Source organism: Phallusia mammillata, chromosome 4, assembly GCF_965637545.1.
Source record: "Phallusia mammillata chromosome 4, kaPhaMamm4.hap1.1, whole genome shotgun sequence".
Taxonomy (NCBI): Eukaryota; Metazoa; Chordata; class Ascidiacea; order Phlebobranchia; family Ascidiidae; genus Phallusia; species Phallusia mammillata.
Genome location: NC_137255.1, coordinates 1,333,729 through 1,360,829, shown reverse-complemented (window position 1 = coordinate 1,360,829; position 27,101 = coordinate 1,333,729). Strand labels below are relative to the sequence as shown.

The 27,101-nt window shown below is 36.7% G+C and overlaps 1 protein-coding gene across 6 annotated transcripts; it reads left to right on the top strand.

The window, feature by feature from the left end:
• The first annotated feature begins 214 nt into the window (after positions 1-214).
• On the top strand, positions 215-25,993 carry LOC145222124 (transient receptor potential cation channel subfamily A member 1 homolog). Of its 6 annotated transcripts, none has more exons than XM_080088162.1 (25): positions 1,368-1,776; positions 2,912-3,024; positions 3,146-3,192; positions 3,627-3,691; positions 3,813-3,867; positions 4,094-4,265; positions 6,385-6,614; positions 7,029-7,185; positions 7,666-7,784; positions 7,983-8,092; positions 8,491-8,645; positions 8,903-9,021; positions 9,093-9,167; positions 9,317-9,409; positions 9,505-9,676; positions 9,910-10,052; positions 10,702-10,842; positions 10,907-11,107; positions 11,205-11,345; positions 11,650-11,727; positions 11,915-11,983; positions 12,132-12,311; positions 12,597-17,477; positions 24,700-25,544; positions 25,605-25,993. In XM_080088162.1, exons 2-23 carry the CDS (start codon positions 2,949-2,951, stop codon positions 13,029-13,031), a joined length of 3,033 nt encoding a protein of 1,010 aa, XP_079944288.1. In that variant the 5' UTR covers positions 1,368-1,776; positions 2,912-2,948; the 3' UTR covers positions 13,032-17,477; positions 24,700-25,544; positions 25,605-25,993. The 6 variants fall into 6 exon arrangements, with proteins under 6 accessions (XP_079944285.1, XP_079944288.1, XP_079944287.1 ...); XM_080088161.1 differs by having other exon boundaries at positions 24,700-25,574; XM_080088160.1 differs by adding an exon at positions 2,508-2,729 and having other exon boundaries at positions 24,700-25,993.
• Positions 25,994-27,101: the final 1,108 nt, after the last annotated feature.

The following is a 27,101-nucleotide window of genomic DNA, read 5'->3' as shown; positions in this document are numbered from 1 at the left end:
GTTTTACTCGTTGTGGGCGTCTCTAGTAACATCCCCAGAAAAAAAGCAATTGTGACCTCGTATAGAACTATGAGCCCCGGTTAAGAACGCTAGCGCAATACCCTATAATTTTCTGAATCGCCCTCTGTACTGGGCCGCGCAAAGGTAGCAAAAAAGATCGCGTTACGCATCATCGATCATTGTGGCTCGGCGTTTCTTGCGACGCAAAATAAAATTAGTTTTGAGCGAGCTGTAGAAGTAAAACGTGAATTGCCAGTTTGTTAACAAGGTTATTATTATAGATGGGTAAAACTTTTGCCAACGCCCAAGTATTGGTGTTTATAGGAACCCGACTGTTATGGCTTCAACCTTGGATACTACATGAATGATACCATCTCATCGATACATTTTTTCTTCAGGTAAACAAACGTATTTCGTTTCTCATAAACTCGTGTCTATTATGCGCGTTGTAGTTTTTTTATGGGAGGCACTGCAGCAACTGTTTCTCGTAACGTAGGTTAACTGAATGATTCTGGGTTTTATCTGAAGAATGGAACCTTATTTAGGACAGCAAGGGCAACGTTTTTATGCCTGAAATACACAATACTTTTGCCCAGATATCAGTAGTCCAGTAAATACAGGCTTCTGAGACCTTCTAATTGTTCCAGGTTCGCTGCGTGCATAACATGTTCGCAGCCAAAGAGTAATGGTGGCAACAAATATTTAAAATTTTACGCTTGAAATCCAACTTGAAAAAATAAAGGCACGGGAATCTACGAAAATCGTTTTTATTTTATTTTTCGAAACTTACTCACTTCGGAAACTGAATTCAGTGTTTTTCTTCTAAGCCGGCATTTCATGCCAGACTGAGCGTAACAGATTGATCACAAGGTTCAGTCGTATCGAGTAAATTTGCCGCAAACTATTTGAGTCTGAACAAAATAAAACGACAAAGATAATAACTTGGCTCAATCTGACTAAACGTTAAAAATCTTAGTAAAAAGAATTCGTTGCAGCAACTGCAATTCCTTGCGTAGGTTGTACTCATAGAACATTTCGAAAATACGATTAAAATCTGTAAGCTTGGTTGTTTTGCAGATAAGGTATTTTGTAAACAAAGCTTGTCTGCTTTGTTGGTTTCGAACCATCGTTTGCAAAACTTTGTGCATCGTTTTAATCTAAAAACGCTCAGCTAAAGTTTGATCGAAACCGAAACGTTGCCAAAGAAAAATTTTTGATCTAGATTTTTGTGCAACCAAAACTACAGCGCACCACTAATTGTGATTGGAGGTTTGGCGTTCGTATCCTAAGGTGCGGTTGAGGTTGGTTTGACTTCTTTGGTTGGACTGTGGTAGAATAAGTTTGTAGCCACTGGCGCATATAGTTCAAGTTTAACTGGCAGATTTCATTATAAGGTCTGCTGTAGTAATATAACTCACTATGAAGTGTTAAAAGTTTGTGGATATAGTTAAGGTACGTTGATGCAAGTTTGCTTGCGTTTTCGTTTAAAGACAGAAGTTTATCTAGCAAGTGTAATTGGGACAAGGTTTTTGTTGTACGTGTGGCGTCAGTTTCGGTATAACAGTGATTTGTAAAAAATGTATATTTACCGCATTACACCTCTACGTGAGAACAAAACTGTTTGATGTGTAATAGTAATGTGTAGTAAAGTATTGCAAATGTGTAGTAGTAAACAATGCCTTCAGTTAGTACAGCACGTCCGCCTTGTTTACTTCAGCATCGATGAACTTTAGAAGACCTTGTAATCACAACACGAAGTTTGTGGATGTAGTGAAGGTATGTTGATGCAAGTTTGTTTGCGTCAGAATCAAGTTGCGTATAAAGACAGAAGTTTATCTAGCAAGTGTATTTAAGACAATGTTTTTGTTGTACGTGTGGCGTCAGTTTCAGTATAACAGTGGTTTGTAAACTAAGCATTTAACGCATTAAACTTCTACATGAAAATCAAACTGGCTAAAACTGTTTGCAAAGTATTGTAATTGTGTAGTAGTAAATTATGCCATGAGTTACTACAGCTCGTCCGCCTTATTTACATCAGTGTCAATGAAGTTCAGGATGCCCTTGTAATCACAAAACTGCGCCACAGGGCGTCGCGGCGCCTCGTTTAAAAACCGTTACCTTAGGTAAATTACACACAAAAACTTTGAAGTGAAGCAAAGTGAGTTTGAATCAAAACAACTGACGCAAAGCAATCATTAAATACCACCTTAATATCAGCGTTGCCTACAGTAGACTTGGGTACAGTTTACATTTTTATCTGTGCAGTGCGATAACACTACAGTTCAGTGTAATACGATTTGTTTCGGGTGAAGTTGAAATATTTACAAAGCAGCAAAACTATAGACCAAACATGGCGGATGCTGTAGGAGATTAACATAACAAGACAATGTACATAGCCCAAAGGCACATTGTGTTTTAGTTGTAATGCGACGTAGACGTAACAACTTTGTCTCATCTTAACGTGCCGCTCACTTTGTCACGAAGCATTTCTGACATTCTTTTACCAGTTCCGCACGAGTGGCGACACCAGCACGCGCTGAGCAGAAAAAACATTACGTCACCGAAAAATATCGAGCTGCAGAGCATTCTGAGCGATGACGTCACATTGTTTCAGTCGGGAATCGTAGTAAAATCGCCAACTTGCTTTTTTTTATTTCATTTATAAGTTTCTTTTTTCTTAAACTACGTGGCGCAGGCTGTTTTTACGGAAATGAGTTTCTTTTTATAAGGTGCCGTATTTTTTGCCGTTGATTGTAACTTTTACAACTTGCAAAAATGTTTGCCCTTAAAACTACCAAAAAATATTATAATAATAATTCATTTTCAACCTTGAGTCTTTGTTGTGTGTTTGACTTTATATTAGGAGTTACATAAAAAGATTACATTGTTTAACGAAATTTCTGTGCTTCAGTGTGTTGGATTACTGAACAACTATTAGATGGTGAAACATGGGCAAAACTGATGTTACAACTTCAAGTAATAGCAACCTGGCACATGGTGATGATGTGGTGGTGATCAATGAAAGTACGTTTCTGCTTTTAACCATGGATTTGTTCTAGTTCAGTTGCCCGACATTAAATAGAAACATGAACATGGTTTTAACTTGTCAATAATGTAATCAGTTATTTTTTTCGCATGTACAAAGGAAAGAAGCTACTTGAACCTGAAAATGAAACACACACCTCAAACCATGTAAGTTCGTTTTTTACACTTATTTATAAATCATAATCCGCCAGACGATTTCCCAAGCTTTTCCATAACGCAAGGCACACGACAGGCAAGGGCGATTGACTTTCAGCGGGTTTACCACTGAGCCTGTGTAGCTCAGTTGGTAGACCGCGAGTCCCGGAAAGACTTCTGTCTTGGGTTCGAATCCCACCGCAGGTTAAATTTTTCTGGCCTGTTCCTTGCCTGATGGGAATGCCAAGGTGGCCGAATGGGTCGGTTTTACCCCTACAATGGCCCTGGTGTACTATGATTATAAGTATGCGTGATGGATGTATTTGTTAAACAAATCACCCCATTATCCTAAAAACCCAACCGGAGCTTCCTGCCACAAAAATATTCATAACATCCAGTGACATTTTCTGCACTCCAAGCAGTTACGGTTACTTTATTTTACAAAGATACACAGAAAAGGTCAACCTGAAAATATAAGACTCGAAGTAATTCACCCCTCGTCCTCCAGTAGGTGAGCACTCTTATAAAGCTTGTATTCTATGGCATAACGTGTAACTGAGTGGTTTAGAAAAAAGTCTTCACATGTCAGTAAATCGTACTTGTTTTGAGCAATTTTGTATTTTATGTTTCAGACGAACCAGTTTTGCGTCCAGTTTTGAAACGTCTGATGCCATCGACCTACATAAGGTGGGTTACAAAAAACGCATTGAATTCGATTAGTTTAGGCCGTTTAAATTATTTCGTCCAGGACTTTAAAAGCAGATTTGACTGCTAAGGCAAAAAAATAAACGTTAAATAATGCTTCTGATGCAAATAACATTAACCAAAGCAAAGTTACATTTCATTGCTTTATTAAGACACAGTTTAAAAATCACTTGAAAATTATCTTAAAAACAAAACAAAATTGTCACAGATAACACATGATGGTGACGTCACCAAGATGCAAACAGCGATCGACCAGCTCGATTCATCGATTGTTAACGAACAGATAAACATTATCGACTACAGCGGTCGTACTCCCTTACACTGGGCAGCTTGGTTTAAGCATCTTCAAATGTGCAAATTGCTCATCGAAAATGGAGCGGGTAAGAAAGTGTTGCAAAATACCGGTTTGCATGTTTCATGTGCCCTTCCATGAAATCTGTCAGCGGTTTATAGATGATACCAAACTGTGACCCGCGAAAAGTTACAAGCCGGGGCCCGAAACCCGGTCTGAGCCCCATTTGCAGGAAGATACACACAAATACAGGAAGACACAACTCCCAGATCGCCCTATGACTTTGTGAAATTACGACACAAATAAGCCCGTTTTATTCTTTATAGCCTCTACCCGACTCGAGCCGATAATCGGAAGTTACCGCTCTAGTTGATTTATTCGACCCTTCCCTGAACTTTAACAATAAACCTAAAACGAAATATAGTGTAACCAAACATTTTCGTTGACGCTTGCGAAACATATAGCATTTTCAAATTTCACTGCATCCTAGTTTTTGTCTTTTCTTTGAGCTTGCCTTCGTTTACAAGTAATAGCCATTTTACAAGGCAGTCTTCTCTCGTCATTCTAAAACGCCGTTTCCTGTGATAAGAGTTGGGCACAGTACATGTGCAGTGGAATGTTTTAGCGTTAGAAAAGTTGAAATTGAAATGAAACAATGTTTAAAATTTTCGGAACTACATAAACTGATGCGTTAGCTCTTTATTAAAAGCAGAGTTGTACCCGAACCTTTTTTTTCGAAATTTGCTGGAAACTTGGCAGACGTCCCTACATAAGGTATCCTGTAACAGTGGTGGCCAACCTATGGCGCATGCGCCAAACGTGGCGCATTGCATGATTAGAAAGGGCGCATTGCCTTCTTTTGATAATCATGAAAATCAAATTAACAAACTAATAAATAAATAAAGTAAGCCAGTCCTATTAATTATATGTATAATTATATGTATAATAAAGTAAGCCAGTCCTATTATAGTATTGCAAATGTGTAGTAGTAAACAATGCCTCCAGTTAGTACAGCACGTCCGCCTTGTTTACTTCAGCATCGATGAACTTTGGAAGACCTTGTAATCACAACACGAAGTTTGTGGATGTAGTGAAGGTATGTTGATGCAAGATTGTTTGCGTCAGAATCAAGTTGCGTATAAAGACAGAAGTTTATCTAGCAAGTGTATTTAGGACAATGTTTTTGTTGTACGTGTGGCGTCAGTTTCAGTATAACAGTGGTTTGTAAACTAAGCATTTAACGCATTAAACTTCTACATGAAAAACAAACTGGCTAAAACTGTTTGCAAAGTATTGTAATTGTGCAGTAGCAAATTATGCCATGAGTTACTACAGCTCGTCCGCCTTATTTACATCAGTGTCAATGAAGTTTAGGATGCCCTTGTAATCACAAAACTGCGCCACAGGGCGTCGCGGCGCCTCGTTTAAAAACCGTTACCTTAGGTAAATTACACACAAAAACTTTGAAGTTAAGCAAAGTGAGTTTGAATCAAAACAACTGACGCAAAGCAATCATTAAATACCACCTTAATATCAGCGTTGCCTACAGTAGACTTGGGTACAGTTTAAAATTTTTATCTGCGCAGTGCGATAACACTACAGTTCAGTGTAATACGATTTGTTAGCTCTTTATTAAAAGCAGAGTTGTACCCGAACCTTTTTTTTTTCGAAATTTGCTGGAAACTTGGCAGACGTCCCTACATAAGGTATCCTGTAACAGTGGTGGCCAACCTATGGCGCATGCGCCAAACGTGGCGCATTGCATGATTAGAAAGGGCGCATTGCCTTCTTTTGATAATCATGAAAATCAAATTAACAAACTAATAAATAAATAAAGTAAGCCAGTCCTATTAATTATATGTATATATATACATATATATATATATATATATTCATGCACAACATTGTTCAAACATATCTTTATTTCCACTATTCTTCTTGCAGTTAAAAATATGAAAAAAATATAATTGCCAGTCACTACGTTTTTTGTCAGTTTACAACTGCGGCTCGTTCCGCTCAAAGTATATATAAAACACAAGTAGTCCAACCCATTGTTACGCGATAGAGCCTCATGGACGCCATTTTGTGTCCAAATTAATACAGCAGGTATAGGGAAAAACACATAAATATTGCGCATCCAACACAGCATGTTAAAAAGTTGGCGAATGGTATGAAGAAGGTTGGTCACCCTGCTGTAATACTTCCAGACGTCAACGTTCGCGACGAAGCTGGTCGGACTGCAATCCACCTAGTGGTGGAGAAACGTTCGGCTGATTGGGGAGTTGAGGAAAACCCGATAATTGAACTTCTCGAATATTTATTGGAGATGGACGCAGATGTGGATATCCTGGATAAATTTGGTCGTAAACCTTTGTACTATGCTTCACTGAGAGGTTTTGTGACGTGCGCTAAACTTCTGCTTGAAGCGTCCATACAAGTAAGTGATATTATGTTGCAGCTGTTTTTATGAATAAAATTAACTCTTCCCTAAAAGTGTATTGGTAATATTTTGGCCCCATGTAAATAAAATAATCATAAGAAAGTCCGCGTTCAATTGGATATAAAACGCAAGTTTTTGCGACAGAATCAAGTCAATTGCCTAAAAACTGCAGCTATGACTTCGGTTATATTTTGCAGCCAGTGAAAGACTGTTATACCTGTAAAGCCATGTGTGGTATTTCATGTTGGTTATATTTATTTTGGGGGCCACTTTATAGGGGATGTTTATAAATTTAATGAAAAACATAACGTTGATGAGCATTTGCCGAAACGTCTTTTGGGAATGTTCCTCATTAAACGTTTTTTTTTTTTGCTCATAATTTTTTTCACACAACACATCTTTAACTTCCAGCGCGCTTGCACGGGAGAAGCCTCTGCCGAGCAGCTCGATCCTTCGCATGTCATCAAACAACTTAACATGAAGGACAGTATTGGGTTCACACCTCTGCATTACGCGGCCATGCACAAACATGTGAAGATGTGCAAATTTCTCGTGGCTGAAGGAGCGGGTGAGAAACTCACAGGGTTGGAAGTTCGAATCTCAATGTTTCTTATGATGATCATACGAACAATATCATTACTTGCTATTTGTGTTTCTGCAGCAATGTTGTTGACTAAACTGGGTTGATGCAAAAGTCCCTGCCCCTATATCAGTGGTCGGCAACCACCGGTCCGCGGCCCGGTACCGGTCCGCGAGGAGTTCGTTACCGGGCCGTATAATTTTTCATGTTAAATGCTATAAAACATTTTGCCCATGTATCCCGGGCATGATAAACAAATTTAAGCGTTTTCATAGCTATATATTTGTAGATTTTGAAGGCCGGTCCGCAATAAAATTTTAGTTTCAAAACCGGTCCGCAGTGCAAAAAAGGTTGCCGACCCCTGCCCTATATGATGTCAATTGATAATACTTTCACTGGGCATCGATGCGGCAATTGGGATAGAAGTTAATCTGCTTTGAAAATCCCATTGATGTTTATCTATTGCAGATGTCAACGTCCGTGACAAGGAAGGCAGAACTGCTTTGCATCTTGTGGTGGACAAACGTTTGGTTGGTCTGACAACACAAAAATCCCCGAGCATCGAACTTCTTAAAAATCTTTTAGAAGTAAGCCATCCTTCTTATTTAATGTGTTTCTCTGAAAACAAAGTTTAAGAAGGGAAATGTAGATGTCACAAAAGTTAACAAATGCTTAAGTAACGGTCATAAGCCTTCGATGAGTTTCATAACAAAAAAAAGTAAACGGTCATAAGCCTTCGATGAGTTTCATTTTTGTGTGGTGTGATATATACTTGCAATCCGCAGGATATGTTGGAGGCGGGAGCAATTGCGAATGTGAAGAACAAACATGACCAAACTCCTCTTCATCTTGCTTGTGAGGCGGGACACACTCAACTCGTTCGCGTTCTTCTACAGTAAGTGTCAGTTTCACATATTGCAAGTCCCGCGGCCTGAGAGGATAAATATGTGCTATAGTGGCGGACGTTTTAAGGTCACCGTTCGAGCAGTAGTCATATCTGAATTGCCCTTTATTGCGTGAAAGGGAGAATCAAATCCCAACTACGTACAATTACACCAACATATTTCAGCTTCATACAGACACCAAACGTTTACACGTGATTACATACTTCAGTTGTGTTATTCATAGGATTCTTAGACCCCTCTCGTGGGGCCTAGACAAGACCCTTATGTGCAATGGAAATGTTCGTAGTATTTAAGCTATCGAAGCTGTACAGATGAATGTATAAATTTGTAATCAATTTGATACGTTTGCCAGAAATTAACCGAGTGTTTTTGTGGATGTTTCCCGCAGATGGAAAGCTGATGTAACTCATCGTTCATTGAGAAGATGGAATGCATTGGATTTCGCGATTGATTCTGGGAATCCTTCGTGTGCTCGGGAGATTATAAGAGACGAGAAATGGAGAGAAGTTTTGAGAAGCAGAAGCAAAAAATATGAATCTGATGGTGACTGAAATATTCATAGATTCCCAATTGCGTATATTTGGCGAAAATCTATGAGTCTCTTTGCCTTTAATGACGTGTTGGATATGTACCTTACGTCATCAGATTGTCTGTGATGTCATATCAACCTTGCAACGATTGTTCTGCATGGACAGTGGTGTTGACATAAAGGTGTTAAAACCTTATTAAAGTGTTGGATTAATACAACATTTTTTTACAAAAACTCCCAAATAAATTTACTCAATATTTGATTCCGACAGATGAGCGAATTGATACTCCGATGAGAAAGTTAATTCGGAAAATGCCGGAGATCGCTAAAGTTGTTTTCACAAAATGTATGGAGGATAATGGCAAACCAGCGGACGAGGACGATTACCAGGTGTGAACAATTATTTAATAATTTTTAATTTATGTCAATTTGAAATGGGATTTGTTCTGTTAAATGTTCAGGTTACCTTTGATAATGAATTTTTGAATGATGAATTTTCCTGCAAAAGTTGGTCGGGGATTAACAAACGTGTTAAGGTAAGTGTGTCAAAGTTTAAGAGGGTTTAAACTTCAGGCTCGTGAACCTTCAGTGAGATAAAGTTTAAGGAAGACTTCACTTCACGTTTCCTACTCGTGAAGTTTTACACTTACATTTTTGGGTTCACTTCGTACTTTTTTCGTGGCAGGTATATGATGACAATGGGCGTGTGGTTGAACATGCAGTTCCATACTCTGATGATTTAACCTTGCTTAAGAAAAACCACCCTTTAAATATTATGGTAAGGAAGAAATGTGTGTTTTGTGCGAGACAGCAAAAGTCATTACAACTACATGTTCGGGTTCTACTTCGTTTAATATAATATTTATTGTGCAGGTTGAAGCAAAACAAAAGAAGCTCTTGCGCCACCCACTGGTGGTTAGTTTGTTAAATCACAAATGGAGAGCATATGGAAGGGCTGTGTACTATCTCAATCTGTGGCTTTATTTGATGTTCATGGGATTTTTCAACTTGTACATGTTGACGATGCCTCCGCCTTATTCAATTGGTAAGCTCATCATCCCAAAGACTGTAAATTTCCGACACTCCAGAAACCCAGAATTTGCGGTAACTTAGCAAATGGACTTCGGCCAAGATACCTTAGTGCTTTTCTTTTCGAAGTCCAGATTAGACGGCTTGAGGCAAATGAAATATTCGTTAAAACAAACATCCTTATTTCTAATACCTAAAATTAAACCAACAAACGCATTGTGGCTTCACTAACCTTTTATATTCACACAGATTCAAGCAACATGACGTCATCATGCGTGGCGATAATCACTGAAGCGCAACAGACGTTTGGACGTTGCTATGACTACAAGCCAATGAGCTTTGTTGCCAAATATTTCATCATTGTCCTTGCAGCTATCAGTTTAATTAAAGAGGTGACTGGTTGTTTGTAAGTTAATTAGGTAATTTTTTATTGGGCTTCGAAACTCTTTTTCCATTATACTGTTTAGAGCAGTGGTTTTCAACCGTTTTTATCCCGCTACCTATTTTAACAACCCAATGTAAATTGTGACCCCTTTTTAAAAATTTCCATATTTATGTAATAATTAATAACTGGAAGAAACTCTCACTTTGGGAAAAGAGAAAGGGTCTGAGCTTTCTGTTCCCGTTTTCTTACATAAAATATCTTATTATAACACACTGACACGCTTTACCTACTATTATAAGTGTGTTGATAGTTTGACGTTCGTTTGCCCACGTGGTGCTGTGGCAGTTGCATTGAATTATCTTGCATATGGGGACGTAATGACGCATTTTTTGTATTGTAATGGTCACAATGTAACAAAATCTAAGTCAAAATCAAACGGTTTGACTGTTTTATTGCTTTTAAATGTTTTCATTTTGTTATTGCTGATAAACATTTACTTTTTAAAATGTGTTACCAAAAGGCCTCGCGATTCCGAGTAAAAAGTGACAAACTAACCCCACGGGGTCGCGACCAACAAGTTAAAAACCACTGGTTTAGAAATATAAGCTTATTTTCTGTGTTGTGTTCTTAGGTCTTTTATCTTTTTGTCTTCCTAGTTGTACCAGGTTAACTCGAAAAGGATTTCTTACTTTCAAAGTTTTACAAACCTTTTTGAAGTTTTGCTTTACATTCTCGCGATTCTCACAGTTTATTCCGATACAAATTCGGCTGGACCAGATTACTATGGTGTCAGAGAGGTGGGTTATTTACCTAAGTTGGTAACTTAACCTTGATTTTGTGGCTTTAATGTGTTTTTCACAGGATTGGCAGTGGCAGATTGGAGCAGTCAGCATTTTTCTATCGTGGATGGTGTTGATTTTATTTGTCGAAAATGCGCCCCAGTTTGGAATATACGTTCTGATGTTTACTGAAATTCTTCAGACTTTTCTGAAATTCTTTATCGTTTTTGTTCTCTTTATATTGGGTTTCGCGTTCAGTTTCCACTGTTTGCTGCAAAATCAGGTGGGGTAGCTTTTGTAACAAATATTTCGAATATTTATGTTTGTTTTTGTGACGATTACTATTGGTTTTCCTGTGACAATTGGTTATTGTGACGCAGTATGGGTTTCGTGTTTGGTGGAACGCGGTGATCACGACTTCACTTATGATGATCGGGGAATTTCAGTTCGAAGATATTTTCCTGTCAGAAGCTGAGGCGCTTGAGACTGGAGCTGACAAACACACCATCACTGTTTCAACTGTAAGTTTGTGTGTAAAAAAAATGTTGTGTCCTACAATGTCGACAAGAGGTGGGCGTGAAATGACCGTTCCTACATTTTTCACAATAGTAGACAATCTATAGAAAGTTAATTTACAAAAAGTTTAAATATGTATTTTTGTACCGGTACATTAGACAAACTCTATGTCGCTATTAAGCTCATCAACAATTTATTTGCCTGAGCCATGTATCAGTTTGTTTCTGAGCAATGTACCGATGTCCGACTTGCGAAGTGTCATCCATGACCTATCTCGGTCATCCAAATCACTTGTGTATTTTATTACAGGTGAACTACCGAGCTGTATCTTACATCTTCTTCATATTGTTTATCGTTATAATGAGCATCATCATCATGAACTTGCTGGTAAGTCTTCGAGAACAAGGCTGGTGAAAAACTAAATTGAACCAACATAGTAGAGAAGGCTCTGTTCGAGATCCCTGTTGCAGCAACCAAAATACGTTTAAACCTTTAGTATACTGAAGAATCTAAACCTTTTGTACAACTAAAGTCAAGCTATGGATCCGATCTCACAACCTTTTGATTTTCAAAGGTCGGTCTTGCTGTCGACGACATTAAAGGTGTCCGCAACAACGCAGAGCTCGAAAGTTTGGCATCGAAGGTGAGTGTGGGGTTAAAAATGAGAAGATGCAAACGATTGAAACAAAAATGCAAAATGTAAATTGATGTTTACTACATAAAGCTGCAAATGTAGACCGAAAATTGTTGCCGAAGTCTTTAAGCCGAACATTTAACGATGCGTTTTGCAGGTAAAACTAACCTTGGATGTCCAGTACACTCTGCCACTGTTTATCCGACGTCGGGTTGTACGGAAATATCGGAAGTTTTCTCCGAATAAATATCGCAAAAGATCGACTTTCATACAATGGTGGCATGCGGTGGACAACCTCAACACATCCACTATTAGTGAAGCTCTCAACCCTGAAAAGGTGGGTAACAAAAAGTTGTACCCTAGGCCATTTTCTTTGCTTATTGCGAAAATTAATATCATTGGTTTCAAGGCTGTTACCAACTTATTTATTCCCAAACAGATTACCTGTTGCTAATTTCTCCCCTTGGGGCCGTTGTTTACAGACAAGTGATTTACAATTGACGAAATAACTACTTCTAAAATGTTTTAAAACTTTTATGCACGTCCGATGAAATTATTACTTAATGTTTTAATAATCCCGGTGTGTTTTCAATCCTCTCTTATTTACTTTTAATTCTTCTAGAACGAGCGCGACAAGCTCGAAAAACAAGTCAAGTCTTTGGAGGGAAAAGTCGAATCCATGAAAGAAGAAATCGAATCATTAGATGGGAAAGTCGATTCCCTTGATGGAAAAGTGGAATTCCTGGAACGGGTAGTCGTATCCGTGGATGTAAAGGCCGAATCGCTAGAAAGAAAAGTGGAATCCCTGGACTGGAAGATCGGGTCCCTTAATTCCAAGTTTGCATCCCTGGACACGAAAGTCGATTCCCTGGATGCAAAAGTTGGCTCGCTTGCCTGGAAATTTGGATCCTTAGATGGGAAAGTGGAGTCCTTGGAGGAAAAGATGGTAACCCTTGACAACCGTTCAAGGTCAATGGAATCTATGATGTCCGCATTAGTGTCGCATTTTAATGTCGATGTCGCCGAAAACGTAAATGATGACAAAAGCAACCCTTGACGTCACATTACGTGGCTTTTTATTTTTGTTTTACTTTTAAATTTTCTAAGAAACATATGTAACGAAGTACCTCGAAATTGTAAAACAGGTCCTATTCATTTATTTTTTAAATTTTCACGTGACTTACTAAAGCTGAGAATTATTCGAGTTACTGCTGTAAGTTGCATGTTTTCTAGTTTACCTTTATGTAACTACTTATGTGTATCTGGGCGTTAAAAGAGAACACCACCGACCATTTTTATACTTTTCCAAAAAAACTAAAGATGTTGTAATTTAATCTGATGCATTTTGTGTCAACGTTTCTTGAGATAGCCTAATCGTATAAAACGCCTAGAGATGTTAAAATTAAGTTCTGACAGAAAACATATTTTATCCCAATCAAAACGGCATGTATTCAAGGAGCTAATGATGCCACATAGGCGAAATATATACTTCTTTATGTCAACGTCTGTTTCTGTTTTACCAAGATTTTATCGTCCATTAGTTTTATAATTCAGTGCCAAATGCCTTGCAGGGTAACTTCTGTGACGGATTAAACTTACGTTTCATTTCGATATCATATGAGGTTGACTGCAACATTAGCAAACAATAGGGTATAAAGTTGTGGACGCGAAATGTCACGAATCAATAATTTTTAATTTATTCAAAAAATATTTTTGATATCTATTTATTATTGGCATTTTCGTCCAAATGAGTTGTCACGGTTGAATAGTTAATTTTTGGCGGGCTTATGACACAAGTTTCCACTTTGCGACGCGAGTTGCAGATTTTAGGTAAACTAGGCGTCTTTATAAAACTTTAATACAAATTATGGATTGTTTGTCAGATACTAATGACACAGGCAATGTATTTGTAATTGTAGTGTTTCTTTAACTAATTTGAAGGTTTGATTTTTTACTAATGTTAAGAAATGTATCATAGCCATTTTAAGAAGGTGTTTGCACCTTCGGAGAATATTAGCTATTTTGATGCATATTAATCTGCCTAATACTGTAACAACTTGTTTACAGTAAAATTAGCAAGAGATTCTAGTGACATTTGGTGCTTATTGGTTGTTCAGTGCCTTGCAACCTTGTTTTATTTATGTTTAAAACAACGTGGATTTTAAGCAATAAATCGTACTAAAAAAGTCTATTCCTGTTTATACAATAATGGTGCCAATTTGGTGAGAATGAGAACAGATTAAAGTGCCTTGACTGCCTTGAGACAAAGTTGATAAAAAATGTACCTTAATAACAAGCATATGACTGTGTGTACAAAATCATTTCTGGTGCACTTTGTTAGATAGACAATAAACATCTTCTAGTTAGCAGTCAACCTGTTTACTGATTTCATAGCACTGCCCTTCTGTGTCATTTTATGTGCCCTTCGTCATAATAAAGTTTTATATGTTGTAAAACATCTACAAATGAATGCTACAAATATTTGTTGTGTTGTCTTTCATATGAGAACATTAAAAACAATTTTATTTCAGTAAATAACGTATTTGTTTTTCAGATCATCCAGGTAATACCATAGGACATGTGTACATTAATATTGATAAAAATTTGAAAGTTTTAAAGTCAAAAACACAATAACTTTGGCAATACCAATTTGGATATATAGAAACCATGGAGATGTATTTAGTACTATCAATATGGACAACATTTTCGGACCGGAACTAGTTTGTAACTCTTATTTTTTTATTTTCATTGGTATGTATATTGTACACCACTTACAAATCCAAATACCAACCTTTATTTCCTAAGTACAACAAACCTAACCCAATTTAATTTTCTTGTAACACATTAGTGGGGAGATGGGGATGCTCAATCCTGAAAAATCATTCTATATTGTCAGAAATTTTTTGTCTGTCACATAGGGTCTAGTCAAAACTGATTGAATCATTAAAATAATGCCAAACATCAGCTTCCAGTAGTTTGCTACAACCACCGATCTAATAAAACAAAATAAATGTTATATATGCTTTCGCTATTGCTTGTACTCATAGAATAGAAATGGCGTGGACGTGGTCACATACGGTCGCGTGATATACTGTTTAAAATAGTGTATGATAGATTTGTTGGTTAAACTGCCTTTTAGTTGTTGTAATGCATGATCATGTTTTGCATTCCACTTCATATAGATTTCTTGTGATTAAGTTCTTTCAACGGTGGAGTAATTGTAGCACAATCTTTCATCAACCTTGAACAGTAATTTGCTAATCCAAGCTTTTTACTTCTTGTACTGATTTGGGAATTTCAGCATCTTTGATTGCTTTATTTTTCTTTTCTTGAGCATAGATTCCTGATTTGCTCACAACAAATCCAAAGAATTCAAGTTTAAACTCACATTTTTTCTTGTTTAATGTGGGATTCTTCTCTCTTAGGGTATTAGGTACTGCAGTAAGACTTTTATCATGTTTGACTTTTGTCTATCCAAATACAATGATGGCACTAACATTCAATGCACCTGGTATGCCTTCAATTAGTTGTTGAATAATCTTCTGAAATAGTTCTGCAGCTGAACAAACTCTGAAGTTTAATCGTTTGTATCTGTAAAGACTATCATGTGTTGAGAAAGTTGTGATGTATCTACGCTTTTCATCTGACTCAATTTGACAATATCCTTTGTTAAGATCCAACTTGGAGAATACTGTTGCTCCATTAAACTGTGAATCATATCATCAAGTGTAGGACAGGTGTGTCTTTCTCTGTTTATAGCTCTGTTGTCTTGTCTTATGTCAACATAGATGCGAACTTCTTCTACCAGATTTGTTTTGGTGGAGTAACTATTGGAGAAACCCAGGGGGTAGGACCTTTAACCTTTTCAATAATGTCATTTTTTTTAAGATACTCAAGTTCTTTCTTTACTTTGTCTCTGATGTGGAAAATTATGTGCAACTTATTGCACTGACTTGTCAATGTGCAGCTTTGCTTTTTATCCTTTCAGTTTGTCTATTCCTTCAAATCGGTCAGCATATTATTTAAGGATATTATCTTCTGCAACCTTTAAAACAGTATTTGCAATTTCAAACAAATGTAGCTTTTTGGATGTACCATACCTCAACAAACAACCATGTTTACCTGTCACCACATACAACTTTGTTTTGACTTTGTAACTTGCTGTTCTGACTTCAGCATGTATCTTTCCCAACATGGGCAATGGTCTCTTTGGTCCATATGAATGTATCACTGTTTCTAGTGTGCAATCTTTCAACTTTTGGTGTTTTCTCATCAATTATGTGTACAGATGCACCAGAATCAAATACGAAAGGAATTTCTTGTTCATTCACTTTCAAGATCATGTGAGGCATTTTGTAGTTAATACTTTTCACTGTATACATGGATACACATTGTGATTCTTCATCACTGTAATTTGAACCAGAGATGTTTTCTGCATTTCTCACATGCTTCTTTTTTTTCATGAAACAACATTGGGGAAAATGATTGTTCTTTCCACACTTGTTCCATATGCTGGACAAGACTTGTGTCCATGTTTATGAAGATAGTTTTCTGCAAAAAAGTAGCATTTCCTTTGTCTCAAGTCTTCTTGGTCGACTGATACTGTTCTTTGTTATCTCTGCACTTGCTGATGATTTGACTTTGATCTCTTTGTCTCGATCAGTGAAATCACAATCAACAGATAGTTGTCGAAGCCGTGGATAAAATTGATTCATGTTTTCATCTTCTTCTTGTTTCGTCTCAAGAAACTTGAATATTTCATAATCATATTTTATTGAAATAAAGTACTTGTTCAGAGCTTTGTCATACTCTTCAGCATTGCCATTATCTGGAAACGTTTTGAAAAACATCAAATACTTCTGCTCCTGCATAGTTTAGCTCGTTTTATCTTGTCTCTTGTGATGTCCTTTACCACAAATGAGTTTTCAAGGCGTTTCACCCATTTTGTCCAACGTGTACCAGCTGTTGAATGATCGGTAATGTCAAATGGAGGTAAACAGTGTAGCAGCCATCTTGTTTTAGTTCTGCTTTTTCTTCTGTCTTTCTCCTCAACTTTTAAGGGTTTTACGAGTTTCAAGGTGACTTTAAAGTATCTTTGTCAATTCTTTTTTACTATTAATTATCCTTGTCGCCAGTAATAGTGTTCTGCTGCCCGGTGCTTTGTCAGAGACTAGACATAACACAAAGTGTTTGTTTATATGCTTTCGCTATTGCTCGCGCTCATAGAATAGAAACAGGGTGGTCACATACGATCACATGGTATACTGTTTACTTAGAGATCATTTAATACCAATTGTAAACACTACACATGTAAAAATCTTACTACCAGCATGCAGGTCAAACACTCTGTCAATTAAAAAATCACTTGAAATGTTTAAAGTAAACTCAATATCTTGAAAATTTGCAAATAAACCATATTCTTGTTTTTTCCAGGACTTTTTGGAAGATTTGGAAAACAATATGTGATGAATGTCCTGGTAGCAAAGGTTGAATCCATACACAAGTGAGTTGTTTGTAGTAATAGAGAGTGTTTAAACTAAATATGGGACACATATTGTTTTGTCCAAATTTTCTATTTACTGCTGAATTTACAAATGTTAGTTACTTAGCTTGTTTTGATCCCACTAAGTTTGACTCTGGATGACCCAGTGGTTCACCCACTGGCCCCTAAAACATGAAATTTGTAAATGAGTAGTATTGTGTGAAATTTTGAACGATTGTTATATATATTGTCAAGGACAAATTTCAGAAATAAGGACTGTATGGCAACCATGGCTATACTGCTGCACAAAAGTCCCAAGGGAATGATTTACTGGTTTACGATTGTGTGATTTAATGTACAGTGGGTGGTCTCTACTATAAGCTAGAACACATGTTTTACTGGACAGTCTTTTCAGTGTTAGAAATGAGTTGTTATGTCGGCAATTCAATATAACAACGGTAGCATGTGGCACTTGTTTGTTATGCAATAGTGATTTTGTTTATGTGGTGCATTTTGCAATGTCTTGCCGGTGATTTATTGTTTACAAAAATTGAAAACAAATGGTTATGGTATTGGAGCAATTAGAGACATGCAATTGTCTGTCAGTGCCGCAAAAAACAGTGAGGTAATGCTATATGGTGTTTAGGTCATGGAATTGAATAAAAATTTTACAGACGATAGATATAGTCAAGTGGATGCGCTGTTTGCTTCATTTGACTTGATAACCAGTGTTTACCCTGCTAGCTCCCAAAGTTTAAACATTTTTGTATGTTGCTGGGCACCACAAACGAAAGGTATCTGTGGTGTAATAGTGTTATATAGGCAACCAGAGTTACTAATGTTTGCGGATTGCTTGGTTAAAGTTTTTGCGCATGGGTTAACCACCTAATGACATCACAGGCATTGACGGTTGTTGCTCAAAACACCTCTAGTGGTCTAAAAATTTAACATTGGCTGATTTGGACAAAATTCTTTAGGACTGTTGGTTGGGTCATTGTAGTTTCATATTTTATATGTTTAGGTGTAGAACAGCATCAGTTACCCCACTAGCCCCTTTAAATGAGTGAGTTTCAAAAACAGTGACGAAATTAAATGAAATTTGGACAGCATGTAGAAATTACCATATATATGAGACCCTGGAGCCCCAATATATACCCACTAGCCTCCTAAAATGGATGAGTTTGTTTTAACATTGCCGGAATTGGATGAAATTTGGATAGCTTGTAGAATATGCCATTTGATGTTTAAAGTTTTTTGACCATTTTAGGCAAATGATTTTTGAAGTTTTTGACCATTTAAAGACGTTAAATAGTCAAAAAACTGCCATATTCGCTGGATTGTTAAACGCATTTGGTCAAGAAAGAGTGATTCAAATTTATTCAAATTTGGATAGATGTTAGTTATTAATCCAAACTTGATCCTCCTTTGACCTTGAATGACCCAGCGGTTTACTCACAGGTTCCCAAAATGTAATTATGGGTCCCCTTTCCTAAAGAGGACACATATTGATTTTACCCAAACTGTCTGTTTTCTGGGTTTTTTTCTTCCTAAAGTTTGTCTGACTCCTCTTCCATAAAACGTTTAATGGATTTGAATAAAACTTATACAGATGCTAGATATGGTTATGTAGATGTGCATCCCACTTTGTTTACGTTGATAACCCCGGTATTTACTCCTGTAGCCTCCTAAATGATTTTTCTCTCCCAAAGTTTGTCCGACTCATCTTCCATCAAATGTTTAAAGGATGTGGATGAAAGTTACACAAATGGTAGAAATAGTTATGTAGATGTGCATCCTACTTTGTTTGTCCAAATAACCCTAGTATTTACCCCGCTAGCCCCCTAAAATGGCTGAGTTTTTAATGGTGTTGAAACAGGCTAAAATTTGGACAGCTTGTAGCATAAGCCATTATTAGGTTTCGATTGTTGTGTTCAGCCCTGTAGTCCCAATATTTACCCCACTTGCCCCCAAAGTGTAAAACATATTTGTTTGTTACTGGCCACCACAAACAAAAGATTTATGTGGTACAATAGTGTTACAAAGACAACCAGTTGTATGTTACTTGTGTTTGTGGCTGCCATTATTGCGCCATGACAGTTAGAGGGTTGTTAACAGCCTATGTCGTCAGAAGCATTAACGGTTGTGGCTCAAAACACATCAAACCCCATCAGTTAGCCTATCCCTAAAATAGGTTAAATTTTTAAACAGTGTCAGAATTTGCTGAACTTTGGACATTTTGGAATTATGGGTCCCCTTCCCTGAAGGGGACACATTTTGATTTTACTCGATTTCTTCTTTTTTTTCTTTTTTTTTTCTTCCCTGAAGTTTGTCCACCCCATTTTGCCATGAAATGTTTGGTGGATTTGGATGAAACTTTCACATATAGTAGATATAGTTATGTAGATGTGCCATCTGCTTCGTTTGTCATGACAACCCCAATATTAATCCCGCTAGCCCCCAAAATGTAAAATGTTGTTGGTGCGCACCACAAAGTTTTCTGAGGTGTTATAAAAGCAACCAGACATTTGTTACTAGTGTTTGTGGGTTGTTTGAGGATGTTTTGCAGTTGACTGTTAACAGCCTTATGACGTCAGAAGCATTGACGAATGTTGCTAATAACACCTCTAGTGGTCAAAATGTTAAACATTTTCAGAATTGGGTAAAATTTTACATGACTGGTGAATGGGTCATTGTGATTTCATATTTTATACTTTTGGGTGTTGAACCCATCAGTTACCCCACTAACCCCTAAAATGGGTGAATTTTTTAAATGGTGTCGGAATTAAATGAAATTTTTACAGCTTGTATAATTTGCCATTTTTAGGTTTCAATTGTTGTGTTTAACCCTGTAGCCCCAATATTAACCCCTCTAGCCCCCTAAAAGGGTGAATTTGTTAAACATTGTCCGAATTGGATGAAATTTGGACAGCTTATAGAGTGTGCTACTTATAGTTGTTGTTTGTTATGTTCAAGTTTGTCGCCCCAACATTTACCCCACTAGCCCCCCCCAAAATGGGTCAATTTTTAAACAATGTCAGAATTGAATGATATTTGGACAGCTTGTAGAGTGTGCATTTATAGGTGTAGAATGTTGTGTTTTACCCTGTTGCCCCAGCATTTATCCCACTAGCCCCCCAAAATGGGTCAATTTTTCCACCCTTCTAGTTTACTTTGGGATTTACCATGTATAGGAATTGATTGTTGTGTTTAACCTTGACACCCCAATGTCACCCCACTAGCCACCTAAATCGGCGAGTTTATTAAACAGTGTTGGAATTGGCCAAAATTTAAGGAGCATGTGGAATATGCTATTTATGGATCCATTTTTTGTTCCACGCGTTTGGTCAAGAAAGAGTGCTTCAAATTTATTCAAATTTGGACAGATGTTAGTTAATAATCCTCATTTGATCTTCCTAAAGAATGACCCAGTGGTTCACCCACAGGCCCCCCAAAGTGTTTTTTAAACCGGCTGTACTGACTAAAGTACATAATGTAGGAGTTTCATGCTTTGTTGGTTGTTGCCATGTAAGGTATTCTAAAGAATTTTCTAATTTTAGGATTTTTAGGATTAACCCATTTTCACCCGAAAACCCCGAACAAATCAAATCTTTTTTTAAAACCAGAATTACAAGCCCTAATTTGCTGAAATTATAAACAATTCTGGTTTTACTTGATTTGTTTTCTCTTTCTTTTTTCCCAAAGTTTATCCGACTCATTTTGTGATGAAGTACTTGATGTATTTGAATTAAACTTACATAGATGGTAGTTGTAGTTATGTAGATATGCATTGCACTTTGTCCCCTAAATAGACTGACACTGTTTTTTCAACTGTCTGTAAGAAAAAAGTGCTTTGCTGGTCATTATGGGTCCCCTTCCCTCGTTGGCACAAAAACCATACCAAAACATTAATATGTTTCCAATGTTTTTTTATACTGCAGCCAATATTAGCCACTGTCTTTTATGACCTTAGTTGCTTCTGCAGGCAGAAACTCATGGGTCCCCACACATGCAAGGTTAAAAATAATGCGTTTCAAGAGATGACCATGAGAAAGTCGGGTGTTGTAAGGTAAAACACAATGATTGGCACTGGGCCTAAATAATAATACTATGTAGACTGTAAACTATACAAATCAGATTCACTCCAGATACTGTTTGTAGTATGTCCTATTGATCCAAATTTAAGTGGTATTTGAAAAATTAACCCATTTTAGGGGGCTAGTGGGGTAAAATTTGGGCTTTAAGTTTAAATACAACAATCATCTCCTGTGCACGGTAAATTCTACAAGGTGTCCAAATTTTAGCTAATTCTATCAAGATAAACAAAGTGGAATGCGCATCTACATAACTATATCTATCATCTGTGTAAGTTTTAGCCAAATCGGTTAAACATTTGGTGAGAAAACGAGTCGGACAAACTTTGGGAAGAAAATAACCCATTTTAGGGCGGTAGTGGGGTAAATACTAGGGTTTTCGACACAAACAAAGTGGGATGTACATCTACTTAACTCTATCTGCCATAAAAAAATGAGTAAAATCAATATGTGTCCCATAATACTCTAATATTAAAAGCTTTGAACCTTTTATGTCCTTAATGAGGGCAGTTGGTACTTTTCTAAGTATGCAAATCAGCTCCCCAAATTCTACCTCCTCTGGTTTCGACACTAGTAATAAAGTACCTTGCCCCTGTCCAAGTCAAATAGTTGTTGACTTTTCACTTTTAACCCTCAACATCATGGTCTGCATGTACCAAACAGCAAATACCATACAGCAAGAGTCTAAGACTATGTATAAAGTTTTGTGAAACAAACTTAGTTTAGGGACATATTGTTATGCCTTAGCCTCAACATGGCGTCCTAATATGTCAGTGCATGTAACACTATCTATGATTTTGAAAAGTTCCACATTAAGGTTAAACCTAGAGATAAAAGTCTCATTGGGAGTATTTTTCCTCGTTCTTTTTTTTAAGTTCTATTGAAAAACGAACAGGTAAATAGGGATGTTCAAAGCAGAATAACGAATCCTTTGGATTCGAGTCCATTTTTGCCGTTTATATCAGGTAATTGGAACCGATATTAACGTATGTGTGTTCTCGTCCTTGGCAAAAATGCAATGTGAATGTAAACACATGTGTTACGCTTTTACGTCGACGCCCGGTCATTGTACCCGTTGCAAAGCGCTATACATTATACAACGTTATAACGCCAAGTCGCGAGTTGCTATAACAACGCCATAACGACGGTTGTACGATTAGCGCATTTGTTAGGCATCTGATCACGTAATTATTCCTGTGTCATTAAATGACCTACAGGTGACTTTTTGCAACGTTTACCGGCATCTAATTGTTTCCGACTTTCTTTCGACACAACAAAAATTTAAAGGTCATGGCGTTGGGCAACGATTGGAAGCATGGGATTGTCTGTTAATATCTCAAAAACAGTGATGGAATCCCATAACATTTGGCGTTTGCATCGTTTTTCAACCCCATACAAACATAAAAATGCTGTACACCCTGCAAAGTTCACATTTTGTGTTGCAAAATCACTGGTAGTGTATTTGAAATTTAAAATCAACCAATGTGCCAGCTTTACATCACCAATGTTTTAACTTTGCTAGGGTGCCTGTTTTTGCAGTTGTTTTAGGTTAACAAACATTATATATTAGTACACTAGGGAGTCTATGTCAGTCCTCTACCATCAACAAATCAAATTACCACAGCATGCTTACAACATAATTGCTTCTGCTGAAGGCAATAATAATCACTAAATAAAATTGTGTAAGTTATTTTTTAACCTTATGCTAATTTTTCTGGCTAAGTGGATTTTGGGTCATTTAGTTTCAATGCAGTTGTGCAATGTTTTTTCCCAGTGTTTTTCTTTGTTTTGGTTGGTTCTTTTTTTACATTATAAATGAAAAATATGTTTTGTAATGTATTAAACTGGTCTACTTTAGTTGTTATCAAGATTAATGATTGCTCAGTCAAAAATAATATAAGAATTGGATTCGATATTCTAGATTCGCATCAATTATTCTAGAATACCCAATTATTCTACTTTGAACATCCCTACAGGTAAATCATAATCTCCTCCTAGTTAATAGTATTTATCATTTTAGGTTAATGCCTGCATGTAATGAAATCACAACCTGTGTATATGTATTTTATTCAATTTTAACATTATCATTAACTAGAAGGGTGGCTTAGCACATATTGCCCTTGCACATACACTATGATCTATTTTAAAACATAAATATATTTCCTATGCTTATTTTGTATTGGGTCCCATATTAGCCATCGTCTTTTATAACCTTGGTTGTTTCTGCAGGCAAAAACTCATGGGTCCCCACACATGCAAAGTTGAAAATAATGCAATTCAATAGATAACAATGAGTAAGTTTGGTATTGTGAAGACAAACACAGTGATTGGTACTGTGCATATCTAAATATGCTATATGGAGTAAAAACTATTTAAATTAAAAAACTCATTTTAGGGGGCTAGTAGGATAACTAATTGAGGTTCAACACACACAAACTTAAAAGTAGGAAACCACAATGACTCAATCAATAGTACTGCAAAATTTCAGTCCAATCTGCCAACGTTTAAAATTTCAACCACTAGAGGTGTTTTTGAGCTGACATTGGGGCTAGCGGGGTAAATACTAGGGTTATCCGGACAAACAAAGTGGGATGCACATCTACATAACTATATCTACCATCTGTATAAGTTTCAGCCACCTTCCACAAGCATTTGATAGAAAAATGAGTCGGACAAACTTCGGGGGAAAATACCCATTTTAGGGGGCTAGTGGGGTAAATACTGGGGTTATCAACAAAAACAAAGTGGAATGCACATCTACATAACTACATCTACCATCTGTATAAGTTTCAGCCACATCCATCAAGCATTTGATGGCAAAACGAGTCGGACAAACTTCGGGAAAAAAAAACAGTTTAGGGAGCTAGCGGGATAAATACTGGGGTTATCAACAAAAACAAAGTGGGATGCACATCTACATAACTACATCTACCATCTGTGTAAATTTCAGCCGAATCCATCAAGGATTTGATGGAAAAACGAGTCGGACAAACTTTGGGTAGAAGAAAAAATAAGAAAAAAAAAGAAAAAAAAAAGAAAAAAAAGAAAAAAAACACATTTTGAGTAAAATCAATATGTGTCCCCTTCAGGGAAGGGGACCCATAATTACTAGTTGAGTGTTTTTAACCATTTGTGCTAATTTTTTGTTACAGAAACATATATGGAAGAAGGACATCCAGAACATCGTTTCATTCTGACAATGCATGTCTTCCCATTTTTTTTTCTTTTTTTTGTCATTAATCTATATATGGTAGTCTTAAAGTAGTTGCTATGTTAGCCTGAGAAAGTCTGCTCTTGTGCATATGGTATGTCAATTATTAATGTTGCTGGTTTGCCCTATTGTTGCAATTCGGGTTTGATGTCAACTTGAGTGTGGCTTAGTTAAGGCCCTGAAAAAGGACGCTTTTCTAGGCTGATGCTAAGTTTACATTTCTTGTTGTCTGATTGGAGGAGGCTTGTATTGTTGTGATGCAGATTGCTTGTGTCAGTTGGTGTTGCGGGGACAGACCTTGTCTGACCTCCTTGGAGGACTTATTAAGATGAGCAAAGACCCTGTGACATTTAGCTGATGATTGTATTGTTAACCAATTCTGTTGCTGGCCTGGTGCAGTCAGGAAAGGTTACCCAAAATATTGTGGCTTTGTCACATTTGGAACCCAACTTGTTCTAATCCTTGTCAGCTGTCTGTTGTAAAAATAACTCTGTGTATGTGTGTCAGTCTGGTGAGGCTTGTGCAGAAGTTGTCTGAGACCTTCGGGTCACTTTTTAAGATGGCTGAAGCTGAGTCTCTAAAGGACTGGCTGACTGCTGTATGATTTGTCCATGTTTATGGTCTGGTATGCCGGATGTTGGCTTGGGATAACTTGGTTGATGGTAGCTGAACATGGCCGAAAGGTGTGAGCTGCTAGCCGTTCACGTTTACTACCTGAAGCTGGGTGTCTCCTTGCACGCAGATGGCATTGATGTATAAGTCATGTGTCTTTGCTGTTCCTATTAGGCTAACTGTATATGTGGCTTTCCCTATTAGGCTAACTGTATATATGTCTTTCCCTATTAGGCTAACTGTATATGTGGCTTTCGCTTCGGTAGATTAGGTTAGTTAATAGATGTGTATTTTTTTGTGGTGTTGGTGCATTTTTAGTTGTTGTTTTTTTTATACTGTTTTTGTGGTTTTATTGATACTGTTTTTGTGGTGGTGTATTATTTTGTGGTTTTGTTGATACTTTTTTGGTGGTGGTGCATTTATTGTTGTTTTTTTATACTGTTTTTGTGGTGGTGTATTTTTTGTGGTTTTGTTGATACTGTTTTTGTGGTGGTGTATTTTTTTGTGGTTTTGTTGAAACTGTGGTGTCTATGCTGGTATATGTATGTGGTTGTTGTGCAAGTCCTTTGTGTTTAAAGTGTTTTGCTGCTAGCTTACATGATCAGTATATGGAGTATATCTTGTATTGCATTGTTGAGATTGGATTTTATATGCTTAACACTAGTAGACATTGCATTGTTGGGTGAAACATATGTTCAGATGAACAATCTTTCATTTCTGATGGATTCACCTGCCGAAGTGAGTTTCTAAGTTTTGATCTGTTTATTAAATTGTACAAGTTTGTCAAATTAATTTGTTGGTCCCCTTTCACATATTGATTTCACTTAATACACTTTTTGCATATATTGCTATTAATCAAATGAAACTTAAAGATATTGTCTCAAAAGAGTATAATCAAACTTTCAACCATGTTCAAATTGGGTGAAACTCGTGTAATGTGGATGTGGATTTTTTCACCCAATGCAAAATATTTATAGTGAAGGCATAATCTCTTTAAATTAGGCAAATAGCACAGGCCTGCACAACATATGGCTCGCGAAACATTTAACAATTCTCTTTGGGATATTTTGAAAACGTTTGGTTGTTTACTTTAATTTTGATTTTCAAAACAACAATGAGATATTGCAGTTTAATTCTTCAATGGGTTTTTTCAGAAAAAGTTTCTTTTTTACTATATTGATGATAATCTTCATTCAACAGTTACATTATATAAAAAAAACAAGCATGTTACCCGCTACAAAGTTTTGTCTACTGTGATGCCGGTATCATTTAAGTTGTTCAGGCCTACTTTAGTGTACAATACCATTTTGTGCCTTATTGTATTCAATATGCAACTGATAACATTATTTCCCTTCTTTTCTCTGATGCCGTTTGCAATTATTTTGTTAAGATGTGTTTTTATTAAATTTGTTTTATTTTGCAGAATGATGATCTTGTTAACAAACTTTCATGACAATGACTTACAAGTAAGTTTGAGCTTGTTACATATCTTTAGTGCAATTTAAGTTTGTCAGTCTATAAATCCTGCAGCAATGTTAATTCAAAATCTTTTTTTTAATTGTAAAATATTATTTTCCCAAAATAAACTGAAACAAAGCCTGTTTAAAAACAATAATAATGAAATAAACACAGTTTTAGATTGTGTGATGCTTTCAATATCTAGTTGTTATGGCAATTCAAAAGCATGTAATGCAGCAAAAAACTTGCTGTCACTTTGTCAAAAGTCATTTA